The 15,128-nt window shown below is 39.0% G+C and overlaps 1 protein-coding gene across 3 annotated transcripts; it reads left to right on the top strand.

Moving 5' to 3' along the window:
• The first annotated feature begins 5,357 nt into the window (after positions 1–5,357).
• Positions 5,358–11,138, top strand: LOC126925943 (protein hairy). Of its 3 annotated transcripts, none has more exons than XM_050741956.1 (4): positions 5,522–5,668; positions 6,585–6,711; positions 6,794–7,021; positions 9,005–11,138. In XM_050741956.1, the coding sequence occupies exons 3-4, from the start codon at positions 6,809–6,811 to the stop codon at positions 10,190–10,192; spliced, it is 1,401 nt and encodes a 466-aa protein (XP_050597913.1). In that variant the 5' UTR covers positions 5,522–5,668; positions 6,585–6,711; positions 6,794–6,808; the 3' UTR covers positions 10,193–11,138. The 3 variants fall into 3 exon arrangements, with proteins under 3 accessions (XP_050597912.1, XP_050597913.1, XP_050597914.1); XM_050741957.1 differs by having other exon boundaries at positions 5,535–5,668; positions 6,628–6,711; XM_050741955.1 differs by lacking the exon at positions 6,585–6,711 and having other exon boundaries at positions 5,358–5,668.
• The last annotated feature ends 3,990 nt before the right edge of the window (positions 11,139–15,128 follow it).

Genomic DNA, 15,128 nt, shown 5'->3' with positions numbered 1-15,128 from the left:
TAATGAGGACGTCCTTTCTTGCATACCGGATAACGTTTCGCCGCCGGGCGACGCCGGGCGTCTCGAATTTCTCGTGTACGCCTCTTCTTCGTTTCGCTCGGCTCCTTCTCTTCTTCTGGGAACGATCAATGCTGAAGCCACCGGGCAAACTCGCTCTTTCCCTCTCCTATCTTCGCCTCTCCCTTCTCTTCTCTACCCTGCGACCACCTTATCGCGAAAAGTACGTGGCACGTTGAGTTTGCTGTCGATCGATCGAGTTGTACTCGATGGAGACGACAGTTCCAAAGAGTGATGACGGAAGCTTCGAAAGAATCTTTCAGAAAACTATCGCGCCTCCATGCGACTCTAGCTTCTGATTAGAACGTTGTGTGGTAGGTTATTTGATATCGTTACATACTTATACGTAGAACCATATATAGAGGCGAGGATATAAATAGGAATAGTAATTTACAGCAAATTTAATCTAATTCAGTTTGTAATTGTTACTCGAAATAAACATTTTGAAACTATCTCTGTTCTATACTTATTGTACTGACAATGTATTTTTAAATTCTATATTATAAGTATACAAGAAAAGGGGAAGAAGTAAAATCCTTATAATAAAATTAATTGAATTTACTAATAATCATTCGTCAATTTATATGTTCGTACGCGAGGAATCAAAAATTCGAAATAAGAATTTTTGCTTGAAAGCATTAGATTACATTTTTATGCAAAACGTGACTGATAGATTAAATTACTAAGAAAACAGTTAAATAATATTAAAATCAAAATGGTATATTCATACAAAGTTGCAATCTAATCCTACGAATGTTCGAATTCGATTTCGTTGTATCAATTTTCTAAACCTTCCCTTTTTTGACAAATATTTTTACCCCGCCTTATGCAAAATATTTTATATATTACCTTAAAAATAAGAATTTTCTGGCTCATATACAGTTTTAATTTCTTCGTTTTTAAGCACACCCCCGTTTATAAGCGTACGTATCACGTGATAATTAGCTCAAATTCAAAGAAATGATTAATCGTTCAAAATCTTTTATTCGTATCAGATGATGATCCGAGAATTTTCAACAAATTTAGCAAGCATTAGCACTAGGGAAAGTAAAGGTAAAAACTAGTGATAAGAGAAAAAGTAAATCGATATTTAGCGAGATATTTAGTTGATAATCCTTCATTGCGATCTTTATGGTTTCACGATTATTCGTTGGCTAGGCGTTCTCTTTTTTCCTTATCTACCCTTTCTCTAGCCATTACATCCCTCCTTGTAAAACAAGAAGACGAGGTAAAACACGTTGACGAGGTGCGTATAAAACGCGTCTTTGTAAGTTTCACCTCGCCTCACCTGGTCGCATTTAAGAACTAAAACGAAAGCAAGCGCTTCAACGGAGAGAAAAAGAAAAGGAGAGCCCTCGATGTAAAGTGTACTGCAACGTTGGCGAGGTATGCCACGATGCATCGCGTTATGTGTGGCTTGAAGTGGTAAAGAGTAAAACACGATGGGATAACGGCGTGGTAACGGCTTGGCAATGGCGTGGTCATGGTATGGCCGCATCGCAATGCCTCACGCCGCGAAAAAGTTTCGTAAATTTTTTTCCTTATTCGTATGCGCTTCTAGGTTTCGCGACTGCTTTCTCACCACTTCCCTTCACTTCCCTCTTCCACTTCAAACTACATCCACAACGGGATTCTCTCATGTGTGTCCGTCGCAACAGAAAAAACCTAGGTAATCTGTCACTTCTCTCACTTTCCCTCGCTCCAATCTTTACTTTACGTTCCTTTCTTTCCCTTTCTTCTCCAGGGTTTCTATGTTTTCCATTTACTCATTTCAATTTCTATAATCTAATATATATTATTTTTGTTCTTTAGCCCAGTTTCTAGTTACTAGCCCAGTTGTGGTTTTTTCATTTCTTGTCTGTTTACTTTACGCTCTTGACCTAACAAGTATTTAAGATATCCATTGGATTTAGAACAAACGTAACTATTGAGCTTCCTAGAAGCTAAACTGATAATCTCCAACCTTTTTCTTTATTTATTTGCATTTTCGGGAATAACTAAGTATTCATATAACATTAGCCGTAATCCTTGATTTGCGATCGCTGATCAACGTGCCTTCCAATCGGTTCGATTATTCACAGCTAAAACGTGTCTTATCCAGCCAAAAACTGCGCAAAAAAATTGAGCATAGGCTACATCCCCTGTCCGGCATAATTGTTTCGATCGCGGAGATTAATTTTAAAACACGAAATAGTAGAACCATTTAATTAGCTCTGTCACTGGACGAGCGCGTGCAATCCAACATCAGTTTGTTGCATTCGCTCCAACAGAGAGAGGAGGCATGTATGTACTATACGTAGGCAGAGGAAACGGTACGCTGACACGGCTCGGCGTGGTGGTCGAGCGACGCGACAGGGCGGCACGCTGGCACGCAGGCAGCTTGACACGCACGCTCTCACGTACGAGCTCGTTCGCACGTACGTTGCTACGTTTGCGTGGGTAGAGAGAGGTTTGCGCCGCGCGTGCCGACGACTATCTCCTCCGACCCCACTGTGCCGACGCCTTACCACGGCGCGGCGTGTGCACACTTCCTCGCTCTCCACACCCACCGCCGTATCTCTCTTCTTCGCCACTGCCGCTTGCTAGTTCACTCGTTTCTCCCCTCAAGCGCCACCGCTTCATCGCGCTCGCCAACACACTCGAAATACTTGTGTGTGTGTATATGTGTGTTGGCTGGCTGTGCAGAGCACGCTTCACGGTCTCCACGGTCCATCCGTTCGACCGGTCGCTCGTCGGGATCGTTCTTTCTCCCTCCCTATAATCCATGAAGCGGCCGCCGCCCGTCTCTACAGCACGCTAGTTGCCGCACGCCGCACACGGCTCACGCTTCACCCCGCGTACCGCACACCACGCCACCATGCCGCACGCCACACGCCGCCAGCATACACCTCTCGCCGCATGCCGTCCATCGTCCGCCGCGCGCCGCCTGCCGCTCGTCACCCTTTGCCCACCACCCGCCTCGAGGGCTCATCACCTCGACGAGCCGAACAGCACGGATCGAGCTTGTCCTGTGACGGCACTTGCTCCACTCCCTCGACCATTGCCGCGCTACCGCTGCTGCACGCCTCGATTCGGGCCACGCCGCGCGCTCCGTATCGCGCCACGCCGTACTGCGCCGCGCCACGCCACTGCTTCCGAAGACCACGCCGCGTACCGTGCTGGCTCGTGCCATGCCAGCACCGACAACGAGCCATCACCCACCCTCATCCCACTCCACTACCACCACCTTTCTTCGGCAACTCGTCGTAATTTCCTACGCCACGGCGTTATCCTCGTCTATATCCAGTCACACGCACACGACCTGCTGCCGCTGCCGTTACCATCGCCGCCTTTTCGTTCGCAGCGTGCGACAGCGAGTTACCAAGCACGAGCGAAACGGACGAACGAAATATAAAAAAAGGGAAAGTGAAGGGAAACCAAGTAGACGGACGGATAGACGGATAGCAGCAGATTAAAGGTCACAGTGGACAGTAACGATGCTCGCTCGTTGCGTTTAATACCGAGTCTTCTTTCATTTCGTACGATGTATATAGGAACGACGATATATACGTAACTTCCAAAATTATATGTTTTTTAAAAAGTTCGGAGTTCTCTTGCCACTGGAAGATATATTTCTAGATATTTCCATAAAATCATTTAAAAAATCGTAATTTGCAATTTTGTAAATCGGTATACCAAGGATTTGTCCATTTCCTAATAAATTATACATATCGCGGTAAATAGAGTAATCTACACTATTGTGTTTGAATGTTTGGAAATATACGGTTTTAAAGAAAAAAATATCATGACAATCAAAATTGGTTGCTGTTTTAACGACGCATAACGGTTGTTAGATAGTAAGCGACATGGCGAAAAAGAGAAGAAGGAGATCAAGGTAGGTCGCGTGCAACTAGCAACTCGCTAGAAATGGCAAAAAGAGAGAAAGATTGGGGTGAAAGAGAGAGAGAGGGGTAAAGGTAGCCGCAGGCAAGGGCGCGCGTGAGCGGGCAAGCGAACCTCGTCCTCTCTCTCTGCCCCTTGACAGCAGCGGTTCTGGCAAGCAGCCACCATCCTACCCCCGCCACACGCACGACCAACCGCGGCGCGATCCTCTGTGCGGCTCCCGGCTTCTCGCCCACGACTCACACACGCGCGAATCTTGCTGAAGAGCCGCCCGCCAGCTACCGCTCTTCGATTCGCAGTCTGTCACCGTTAGCCGTCCAGCGAGGATGAATCCGTGTTTCGCAACGTAGACGAGTGCAGAACGCACCAACAGGAAACAACGAAAATGAAATCTTCAATCTCGCTCGTTTTTATTATTCGATAAATCGGATAGCAAATTTTTTCGCGAGTTTAGTTTCCAAACAGTAAATATGGCACGCAGGAAATTCGATCTCTTCATGACTGAAAATCGTACGTCTCGTGAGAAAATATCGAATAATATATTATAAGATCATAAATTTTTGTTTCTGAAATCGGTTTGTGAAAATTTTCGAAAATTCTTTATGGGAAAAAGCTCGAGTCCAATATGAAATGAACAGATTACGATACGATTGAAAATCTGTCGTTTCATGTGCACCGTGTAAGGAGCCACGTGGTGACCTAAAATGTGCTCGCGTCTTCAGTGAAAACTTTGAAACGGCCTAACGACAGTTTAGTGATCGAACTGAGCCGCACCGCATGGAAAACGCGTGGTATCGTGCAGGAGGAATTACACGTTACGGTGGAACTCTTGAAATAGAGTAAGATGCGACGAGGATGTTGCAGCTGATACGACATTGCAGCTGATGCGTGTTTATATTGTGACTGGCGGAACCTTTTAAAATGATATGTTAAAAGAACGATATACAGGAGGATGATAATCGAGAATTATATATTAGTGTCAAAAGTGTTGGAATTAAATGAAAGTACACCTGTGTCAGAGTGGTGCCGCGTAACTTTTTAGAACGCGAGATGCTGAGTGTCTCAGCCGCGTCCAGTCGATTACTTTGGACGCTGAAATCCATTCTGTCACTGACACCGTCACCGACACCGACACCGACTCCGACACCGACACCGTCACTGTCGCCGTCGTCGACGTCGACGTCGTCGTCGTCGTCGTCGTCGGTGTCGTCGTCGTCGTCGTCGTCGTCATCGTCGTCGCCGTCGCCGCCGTCGCCGTCGTCGCCGTCGCCGTCGTCGTCGCCGCCGTCGTCGTCGCCGTCGTCGTCGTCGTCTTCGTCGTCGTCGTCGGCTTCGTCGTCGTCGTCGTCGTCGTCGTCGTCGCGGCGGCCACCGTCGTTGTCACCCCTGTCATTACCGTTACCATCGACGTCCTCGTGGTTCTCGTTATCGCCACCATCATTATCATCATTGTTGCTGTTATTCCCATTGTTATTAGTATCGATACCAATTTTCTTGTTATCACCGTTCCCATTATTGTCGTCACAGCGGAAGGCCCGCGTGGCCTACTAAGATGACCGCTCGTCTTCATTCGTTGAGGCATCAAGAAAAGAAATCGGCCGGCAACACTCATAGACATTACCATCATCATCAATCGCAACATCAACAGAGCGTGCACCAAGGACCGAGTCCGTCGGCCAGTCCTAGCCCTAGTCTCAGCCCGAGCCCTAAACACTCGGATGGTCGTCGAGTGAGTAAATCTTCATTTTCACTTAATGCTTTTTCTTCTTTTTTTCTATAATTACTTTAGTATATTTCATTCATGTTTGTATGTATTATATAAATACTCATTCTTATATTTTAAACATATATATATTGAGTTTTAATTTTTTTGTTACAAGAATTATAGTTATGAATTTTTTATGTAGCCCGATGTAGTTATTTTTATAATTATTAGATACAACGAAGGTTAGTAAGTTGTTTGAATGGAATCGTTTGGGTGTTTAAAAAAGCGCGGGAATATCGACGATTTTGAACATATGTTTATCGTGGATGTAGTATATCTTCCAGTAGGAAGTAGATAATGAATGAAGCTTGGATAAATACATATAATTATTATGTCATCAGTAATTTTGTGAATGTATAATATACAATATACATATAATATAATTATATAATATAAAGATAATTTTTTAATGTTCAATATAATTGTGAAATGATGTTTGTAATTTCTAACAACGATAATACCTAAATCGCTAATTATTAGATTGTGGACATTTATGAAAATTCATAGTTTCGTAAACATAGTTAAAAAGATATACACATAACCTCAGCGCAAATTGATGTCGTACTATTAAATATCATAGAGACTATTCTATTTTGGATATTTTATACGTTTTTGCGTATTATGCAATTCTAATATGTCACATAAAGTAGAAAATAAAAATTATATAATACGCATACAAATTTTCGATTTGTTGATTTGTTGATTTGTTGATTACACTATAGTATGTATTTTTATCGTTTAAAATACACTCATAATAATGTGATTATTCAGTCGATTTATTTAATCATCATTCTGTATCACCTCCATCGATTTTCCTTCGATTTTCATTTTGTCACTTCTTCCAACTCTGACATGTAAAACAAACTCATTTTTCTTTCAGTTCTGTAATGATTAGATCCTTTTATTTGTATCATGATACGTAGATTATGCCTATGTATTGTACGGAGTAAGAAAAGAGGGTAGACAAGAAAGGAGGAAAGGAGGAAGAAGGGAAAGAATAGATATTGGTAGGCGAACATTTTTAGAGACGACGGTCACGCGTATAATTTGATATTGTATTATTCTAGCGACAGGTTTGTTATTTTTCAGGCTAACAAACCACTAATGGAAAAGCGACGGCGAGCTAGAATTAATCAGTCGTTGGCGGCGCTGAAGGCGCTCATTCTTGACAGCGCCCGGCTGGAGAACACGAAGCATAGTAAACTTGAAAAAGCTGACATTTTAGAGTTAACGGTTCGACATTTACAAAGGCAAAGATCCCTTGCTCAACCTGGTTTGTCGAGATATAAGGCTGGTTATCAAGATTGCTCCAGAGAGGTATGTTTCACTCAACTGCGTTGCATTTAGTGCAGAAATAGTTCTATTTATCTTTAACATTGATAGTGTACTACAAATTCGAAGAAAGCTGTGGATTAAGTTAGAAGCAGTTACGAGATTCTCTAGTTCTCTATTTACTTGACTTAACTTTTCTCAGCTATCATTCTTAAACAACCACAAGTACAAACGTAAAAATAAAATTTGTAAAAATAATGTGTATCGTCTATAATTCTAGAAGTTTCCTGAATTTGTTTTAACAATTCAATGAAATGATAATACCTTTCTGATTCCCGTAATTTGATTGCTATTTGTAAGGAGTTCGATTCGTTTAAGTATTGAAATAGTTTATAAGTAAATTTTCAAAAATTACAGATACTGCTCATTCCGAGATTCAAAACTATCTTGTGATTATCGAATCCTAGAATTCGAATAATATGTAGCGAGCCTTGGACATTGATTCGAATTTATACAGTTACTCGTATTAATATTAAGACACAACACTAGCCTTATATTATTTGTTGCTTTGTATAAGAGGGAATGATTTAAATATCGTATTGGTTATTCTACGGAAATACAATATTTTCTCTATAATTCATCGCCACTATGTTCCTCGTAATTGATCTGTCGTCATCCCCACTACTGAGGTGAGATCATTCCCCCAAGGGGCCCTAGTGTTGCTTTTGACACACCGCGAAGTTCAACGGCTGAGTAGTGTAACCTGATTCGAATTCGATCGACTATGAAAAGATATTAATTATCTATGAGACAATGATAAAACCTTTTTATTTCTGATTTTTACAAAATTAAACGTTTACTAACGTATTAGTAAGATTTTTCTGATTAAAATGAGACCGAACACGATATGGTTTAAATCGCATTTACATGTATATATAATAGGCGAAAGAAAATAAGTTAATATCATTAAATAAACGAATATTCTCCAAATTATATCGTACTTGGTCTTATTTTAATGAGCAAAACCTCACAATTACATTGGTAAAAGTTTTGTTTGATGAAGATTAAAAATAAAAAGGTTCCGTTATCGCATTAACATTATCTAACCGATATGTTTCTTTTCATCAAGCCGACTGTCGCGCCTCTTTTTCTTTCACTCGCGTTATTTTTTTCTAAATTCAGCAAAATGGCGGATCGTATCTATTATAAACAATCGAGTTCTGTACACGATGATAATTTATCACAGAGAAGTCCCGATTTTCGATCAGTTATGGAGAAAATACCGTATGTATCTCTTATTGTAGTTTGAGAACACGTAAATAATTCTTTCTTAACAATAAAGCTTAATGGTACAACAGATTTTTAACAAAAGTTTGTCTTATTTTGACGTCACGCCAATATTCAGACACTTGTTTATATTCTGCAATTTAGCAATTTTTAGAAATAGATCGAACTGCGAAATACATCAATTTTTTCTTTTTGTTTTAAGTACAAGTTTAATGTTGCATCAACTGCTGCAAAAGAAATTAACAGCAATACTTTCCTAATACACCAAGAGATTTAACATGTCAGAAGAAGGAAGGGGTACTAGATATGATGAAATAGAATTTGTAATTTATCATTTAAAAAAAGAATAAACGCTATTGTGAGATTGCGCAATTGTTAGTACCAATTGTAAAAAAAAAATACCACATCGAATTTAAGAAACACGGAAGACAATTTTTCTCTTCTTAGAAATCTCTTGTAGAATTAAACTTGTTATTGTCGTTAAATGTTGATTAACTGTAATGTTTGCGTATTTTCAAGATGCAATAAGTGGTTCATATTATTGTAGAATAAGCAATACGATATTTAAATCATGATCTCCTATCCAAAGCAACAAATATATAGAGCTATAGTCCCGTGTCCAAATATTAATGTAAGTAAGTGCAAGTACATATTGAATCTGATTCCATTGTTATTACTATACTACTGAAACAAACGGTATCATCGCCCATATTTTACTTTCATTTTGACTTTGCGTTGCAGGTAAGTCGGTATCTCGATGCTCCTGATATAATCACCGGGAACACGACACCAATGGACCCTGCAGTGAAACAAAGGCTACTACGGCATTTGGATAGTTGCGTGTCGGAATTAGACTTGGATCTGGGTTCGAGGCCGGATAGCGGATTAGGCAGCAGTCCCGGAAGCGTGACGGATCGAGTGACAGGCTCGGGAAGTCCCGGTCCGTTGGAGCATCATGTGCCATCGACTGCACATTGTAGTACAACTTTGAATCCGGTCGGCTTGATAAAAGCCGAAATACCGGATATCGAACCAGCCCGACCGGATAGTAGTACTACCGCTGGCGATGAAAACAACAATAATAGCAACAGCAGTAGCAACGGCAACAGCCGGCCAACTTCTGCCTTCGGTCAGGTTAATACGACCAACCTTGATTCTCATCATCATCCACCTCCGCCTCCTCCGCCTGGTATACCAGTTATCGACCAGGCATCTAGTTCACAGCAAAATCCAAACATGCTTTCGGTCGTGCAAGTGATACCATCCAGATTGCCCGATGGTCAAGTAGTTTTCCTTCTTCCTAGTCATTACGTTCAGCTCGCAGCTGCTGCCGCAGCGAACGGTATCAGTATCGGGCCGAATCCACCGACGGCCATATGGGCCGCCACTAACATGTCTTTTCTCAAGGCGACGGACAAACTCGCCGCGAAACGGCCTCACGAGGATATACAGGAATGGCAGGACGCGGCCACCGTTGCCGTGAATGCTGCTGCTGCTGCTGTTGCCGCTACCGTCGCCGCTGCCGCTACGTCCGGCAACGCTTCTGTTTCCGCTTCCATTTCCGCTTCCGCCCCCGTTTCTACCTTTGCTACCAATGCCATCTCAGCCATTGGTTCCAAACCAAGTAAGAGTCCGCGACTCGAACAGCCGGAACAGCCGCTTGATTTTACAACTACCTCCAAGAAACCAAAATCTAACACGAGAGCTTCGTTACCAGCCGTCGCTAACGTCGAGCACCACCTCCAGCAGCAGCAGCAACAACAGCTTATAGGTCGTTTATCCACGGAAGGAGCGATCCCGTCGCACTCGGAAGACAGGCCGTCCAGCCACGCGAGTGGAGAGTTCGTCACGGGAATTCGTTCGCCTTCTCCTCTTCAACAACCGCAACAACCTGCAAAAGACGAAGAAGGAATGTGGAGGCCTTGGTAGATTCTTATTCACGCCTCTGTGGTTGCGGATCTACGAAAATGTGCTATCGTGTACATTGTATAGTATCGCTGTTGGACGCTGGAACGATAAAAAAAGAGTCACTTTTGAAATATCATTTTCTACGTGTACGACAAGACACGATGCACGTATTGTATTTTCGGAATTCTGTAAAAGTGAAGCGAATCTGTGTTTGAACCTCGTCGTCGTTTAAAATACTGCGATAAGGTGTGGAATAAAGTTTGAGAAGGATAATAAAAGCGTTAATGACTAGCCCGATTCTTGCAATTAGTACGCACTATAATCGATAGAGGGACGATTGGCAAGTTAATTGGCGCATAGTAATTATTTACAGTGTCAGTGTCCTAACAAAACTGATGTACACTTGCTATTTAGATGTACGAATTATTACGTAGTGGTTTGTTACGACACGATCGTTATTCGTTCGTTTAGTGCAAGGAGTGCCTAATTGAAGAGAAGCGCTAATCAGGGAAGAAGGAAAAGACATTGTGCAAAATCTGCGTATTACGAGGATTCGACAAGCATTATCTGTTCCAAACATTCAAAACTAACAGTATATATGTATACATGTATATGAGAAAGATCTAATACGTTATAGAATCCGAGTAACGAAAAAGGGTTTCGCGCATAGTACTTTTATTCCGCCGTCGTGTACATAAACCCCGATTGGAATTATAACTAATGCCAGATATAGATTTATTTTGATGTTAACTAGGTGTATATGCGTACGAGACAACGTAGAGAGAATGAAGCGAATGGGAACGAATCTGTGTATCGTGAGTAAATAGTGAAGAGACGTCAGTTCACGTTCTAGATGAATCACAGTTTTCATCTAAATATACTTCTGTAACTGCTATGTTGAGATTCAAAAATCCTTATTCAATGTACTTAGACATCGGTCAATATAAATATGCATACTGACAAGTCATTAACCTTTTCGTGATTATCCTCTGAAATTTAAGTGTGACCTTTCGAAAAGGCTTATGTGAATTCTGCTTTCCAGAATCCCGCAGACGAAAGAAATTGATAATGACTTCAATATAAATCTATAAAGTTACATGAAAAATTCTGCTAATCAAATTAGAATATATTTTTAAAAACCACCTTTTATCCTCTTATATTTTACAAAATATCATTCGAATCGTCGGAAATAAATCTTTTTTGTATATTTATTCAATTTTCATAAAAACAATATGAATTTCAGACACTTACTAATTTGGTAATTCTGGAAATTGTAGTTTTAGAAATATTGTAGAATCTCGATTATTATTGGAATATCAATTAATGAAAAATTCAGAATAATCCCTTATAAGATGAACTGAGGCATACAACTCAGAATTGAAGAAAAATGTTATACTTTTATTCAAAAGTTTTTATTTCTGATTAATATTAATATTCACAAAAAAATTCAAAATAAATAATTTTCTCTCATGTGAAAACGAAGTTGTTCGATTAAAATGTGGAACAATATCCGAACAGCATGTGTTATTAAGTTTCATCGTAATTTTTAAAAAAATGTAGTTGAAACATTGATATGATGATGACATACAGTAGCTTATGAAAGTATTCGAATGCTTATAGAAACTTTTTATGAATATAGTATGTATTATGTGTATTATACGAAACTGTTTTGAAATTTTATTAACATTCTATGATGGACCTGATTCCTATGATTATGTTGGTAAAACTTGAAACAAAACCGAAAATGTCGGAAATGTAATAGAAACTACAAAATATTTAGTACTAGTATGTATATATTTCGCAGAGATTACAAAAGTACTTAAACAGTTATTTATCCATTATATTAATAAAAAACTCAATATTCAATGAGAACATCTTTAACACTTATTATATGTTTAAGAGATTCATGCTATATACTAATTTTTTATTAGATATACGTTTGCAGTAAGTGTAACTTCTATATACATCTTGAAATCAGCTTTTATCAGTATAATCGCCACAGGTTCCATTACAGTATTAATGAATGAATATGGATCCAAATATCAGGTGAGTGCAAAAGTTCTGCCGTTATCTATCGATTTCTTCACTGTTGAATAAATTATAATGCATTTAAATGAGAGATAGTTCTGTATAAATAACTACAGATTTCCTATTCCAATGTAATATACTGGGTGCAGTCGAATAACATGTACAAATGGTTATAGGGTGGTTTCTTATGAAAAGACAAAAAGAAGATTAATAGAATAACATTTTTTCATATGTCACTTTGTATTCGAGAACATCAAATTTTAACCAATGTCGTATACATAGTCTGGAAACCTCCATGGCAGTGGTAAGGCTCGTAATATCGAAAGATGTGCTTGACAAATCAACCGCTGGCCGTAGCGCTGGGGTCGATTTGTTAAACTTCTGCATTTAATCACCAGCGACGACTCGTCAACAAGGTACATAATAGAATTGACGTAGAATGCTTTTTTGTGTCCCATATTTCGAGGATCACCTGACGGCTGACCCTGTATACCATTTTCATATCGTATACAACGTTACCGATTCAGTATAGTAGTGATTTGAATTGAAACTAAATTTTCCTATGAAATTACAAGTAAGGTAAGAACAAGGCATCTTGCAAATAAAGTGTAGGAATCCTATACTTCTCCAATCTGTACTTCTTCAATCATATCATGATACAATTGATTATAATGGTACAGAGTCTGTTACGTACAATATATTTCTAATGTTTTTCAATTTCAATACATCCCGACTGCTGACACTTCTCGATACTTTTGGAATTATTAATTTAATATCTACGATTTTCATTCGCTCCCATTCACAAAAGTTTAAGTTTCTTAAACAATAATTTTTTAAATACAAAAGACTACTTTTATCACCCGAATGTCGTAAATCAATTTTTAATTGGCGAAACTGTGCTGAATTGTATTGAAAGCTACTCCTCCGATTTCGATGATTTTTGAATATGTTGTAGAAAACAACATTTTGAACAACTTTTTCCTCTAACTATCGCCCAGCCACAGTCCTGCGATTGTGCACAATAAACTATCAATATTACTACAGTGAATTCTGCCTATAATTGTAATGTTAATTGCCGATATAAAAATATAAAGACAGAATATATAGCGAGTTATATGTTACCGTGTAAGTGGATGCGATATACGAATAGAAAGAGAATGTCGCATGGGAGGCCTCTTCTGTCCTTGTCTAATCAGACATGCACACTGACGCCGTTTGTTAATCGGTGTTATATACTTACATATTTACTGTACGGATGTGCACGCGTTATTAAACAAGAACACAAGCTTCTATGCAGCGTTCTTTCTTTATTCTTATATCGTTCTTTTAGCTCATTCATGCGTCTTTATGATTATCGACTGCCTTGCGACAGCCGGATTTAAAACCTAACTTCTATCTTTTGTTTATATATAGTACATATGTATAAACGAAGGTTGGCCGAGCTTGAGTATTCCACGGATCCTTTGAATTACGACACCGTGCACGACTGCATATTAAAAATGATTATCATTAATGGTCTTGGTTAGATTTTTGGATTAGTCTTTCAAATCCGTTGTGAGGCCATAGATTTAATTAATGAATAATAACATAATTGAAATTCATATTAAGCTTTATTTTGTATTGCTCTGAAATTTAAAATATTTTAACTATGATCAAAGAATTTAATTATTCGGTTGTCAAAATCGTGTTATCGTCGGAACAGTTTTTCGAAGACTTTTCTTGTAGCCTTGCATATGCAATTGTGGATGATTATTTAGATTTGTAAAACATGGCACAAAGATATAGAGATCAATGGCTGTTGGATGTAAACAGATCGTCTAACATTTTTCATCAAACTCATTATTCGCGTCTCAGTTACCTGTATTATTGAGATTTTACGCAAGTTACGAATGTTGCTCATTCCTACTTTCGATCATTATTTATATTAAGGTCTTTCTCTCTCCGATTTCAATGATTTTCGAATTTGTTGTCGGCACAATGATTCTCAACAACTTTTTCCTACACATATAATCGCCGCCCTGTAGACCATCGACAACTTTATGAAAATTTCATGAAAAGTATGGGTATGTATACATACATATTATTGACATTTTATACATTCTTACTCCTACTTTCACTCATTCACTTTTTTTCGATCGTCTGTGTAATCGTGTCAAGTGACAAATAAACGGCGAATGAAAGGAACAACAATGTATTAGGTCATTCCATAAGTTCTTTTCGTTTTTCGAGCGGTTATATATGTTAAGATTGTTTACATACCTTTCAGTTTCATGAAAAAATGTAATCCCCCTCTCGTTGTAAAACTTCTTCCCATTTTTCAAGTGCATTGGTCCCTTATCGCCGTATGTTTATAAATCGACACATGAAATGTATACACAAAAGTCGGCGCGAACTTATGGGATGACCTAATATATAGATCTTAAATTTCCTAACGAAAGCATAGTTGACAAATCTCATCCTAGAACGTGGTTGCCACATTTCGATTATTGTTCTACACTCGTCAGAATAAAATCCGATAAAATAGCTATGGCAGCGTTACGGTTTCATAGAGGTAACACTATGCGACCTAGTAACTTTATGTTTTCAATAGTAAGATGGCACGATATTTTTATCTTTTTGCAAGTTAACATATGTTCTGATTTTAAAACTACGGGTCTTATTTTCTACATCTTTTCAATACTTATATCTCTCAATCGAAACTTTTTTGTGTAAAAACATCATGTTTCTTTCTACACATGAAAGAACTACTCGCTTCTTTACGTTTTTATGCGTATTTTTATCCAATGACCTTCCAAAGTTCTTTATGCAAGGCATAAATGCCTTCCCTGAATAAATCCCTGATGAGGCACTAGATGCTTAATGTAAATTTATGTTAATACATAAATGTATGATATAAAGCAATAAATATATATCTATTAATAATAGAAAA

The sequence above is a fragment of the Bombus affinis genome, chromosome 16 (genome assembly GCF_024516045.1).
Source record: "Bombus affinis isolate iyBomAffi1 chromosome 16, iyBomAffi1.2, whole genome shotgun sequence".
Lineage (NCBI taxonomy): Eukaryota > Metazoa > Arthropoda > Insecta > Hymenoptera > Apidae > Bombus > Bombus affinis.
The sequence above is the reverse complement of the archived record's forward strand: the minus strand, read 5'-3'. Positions and strand labels throughout refer to the sequence as shown.

Excerpts from the sequence above, each read along its gene's own strand:
- LOC126925943 (XM_050741955.1), top strand. The coding sequence starts at position 5,492 with ATGACCGCTCGTCTTCATTCGTTGAGGCATCAAGAAAAGAAATCGGCC. Across the intron at positions 5,669-6,793 it reads AACACTCGGATGGTCGTCGA|GCTAACAAACCACTAATGGA; the intron begins GTGAGTAAATCT and ends GTTATTTTTCAG. Across the intron at positions 7,022-9,004 it reads ATCAAGATTGCTCCAGAGAG|GTAAGTCGGTATCTCGATGC; the intron begins GTATGTTTCACT and ends TTTGCGTTGCAG.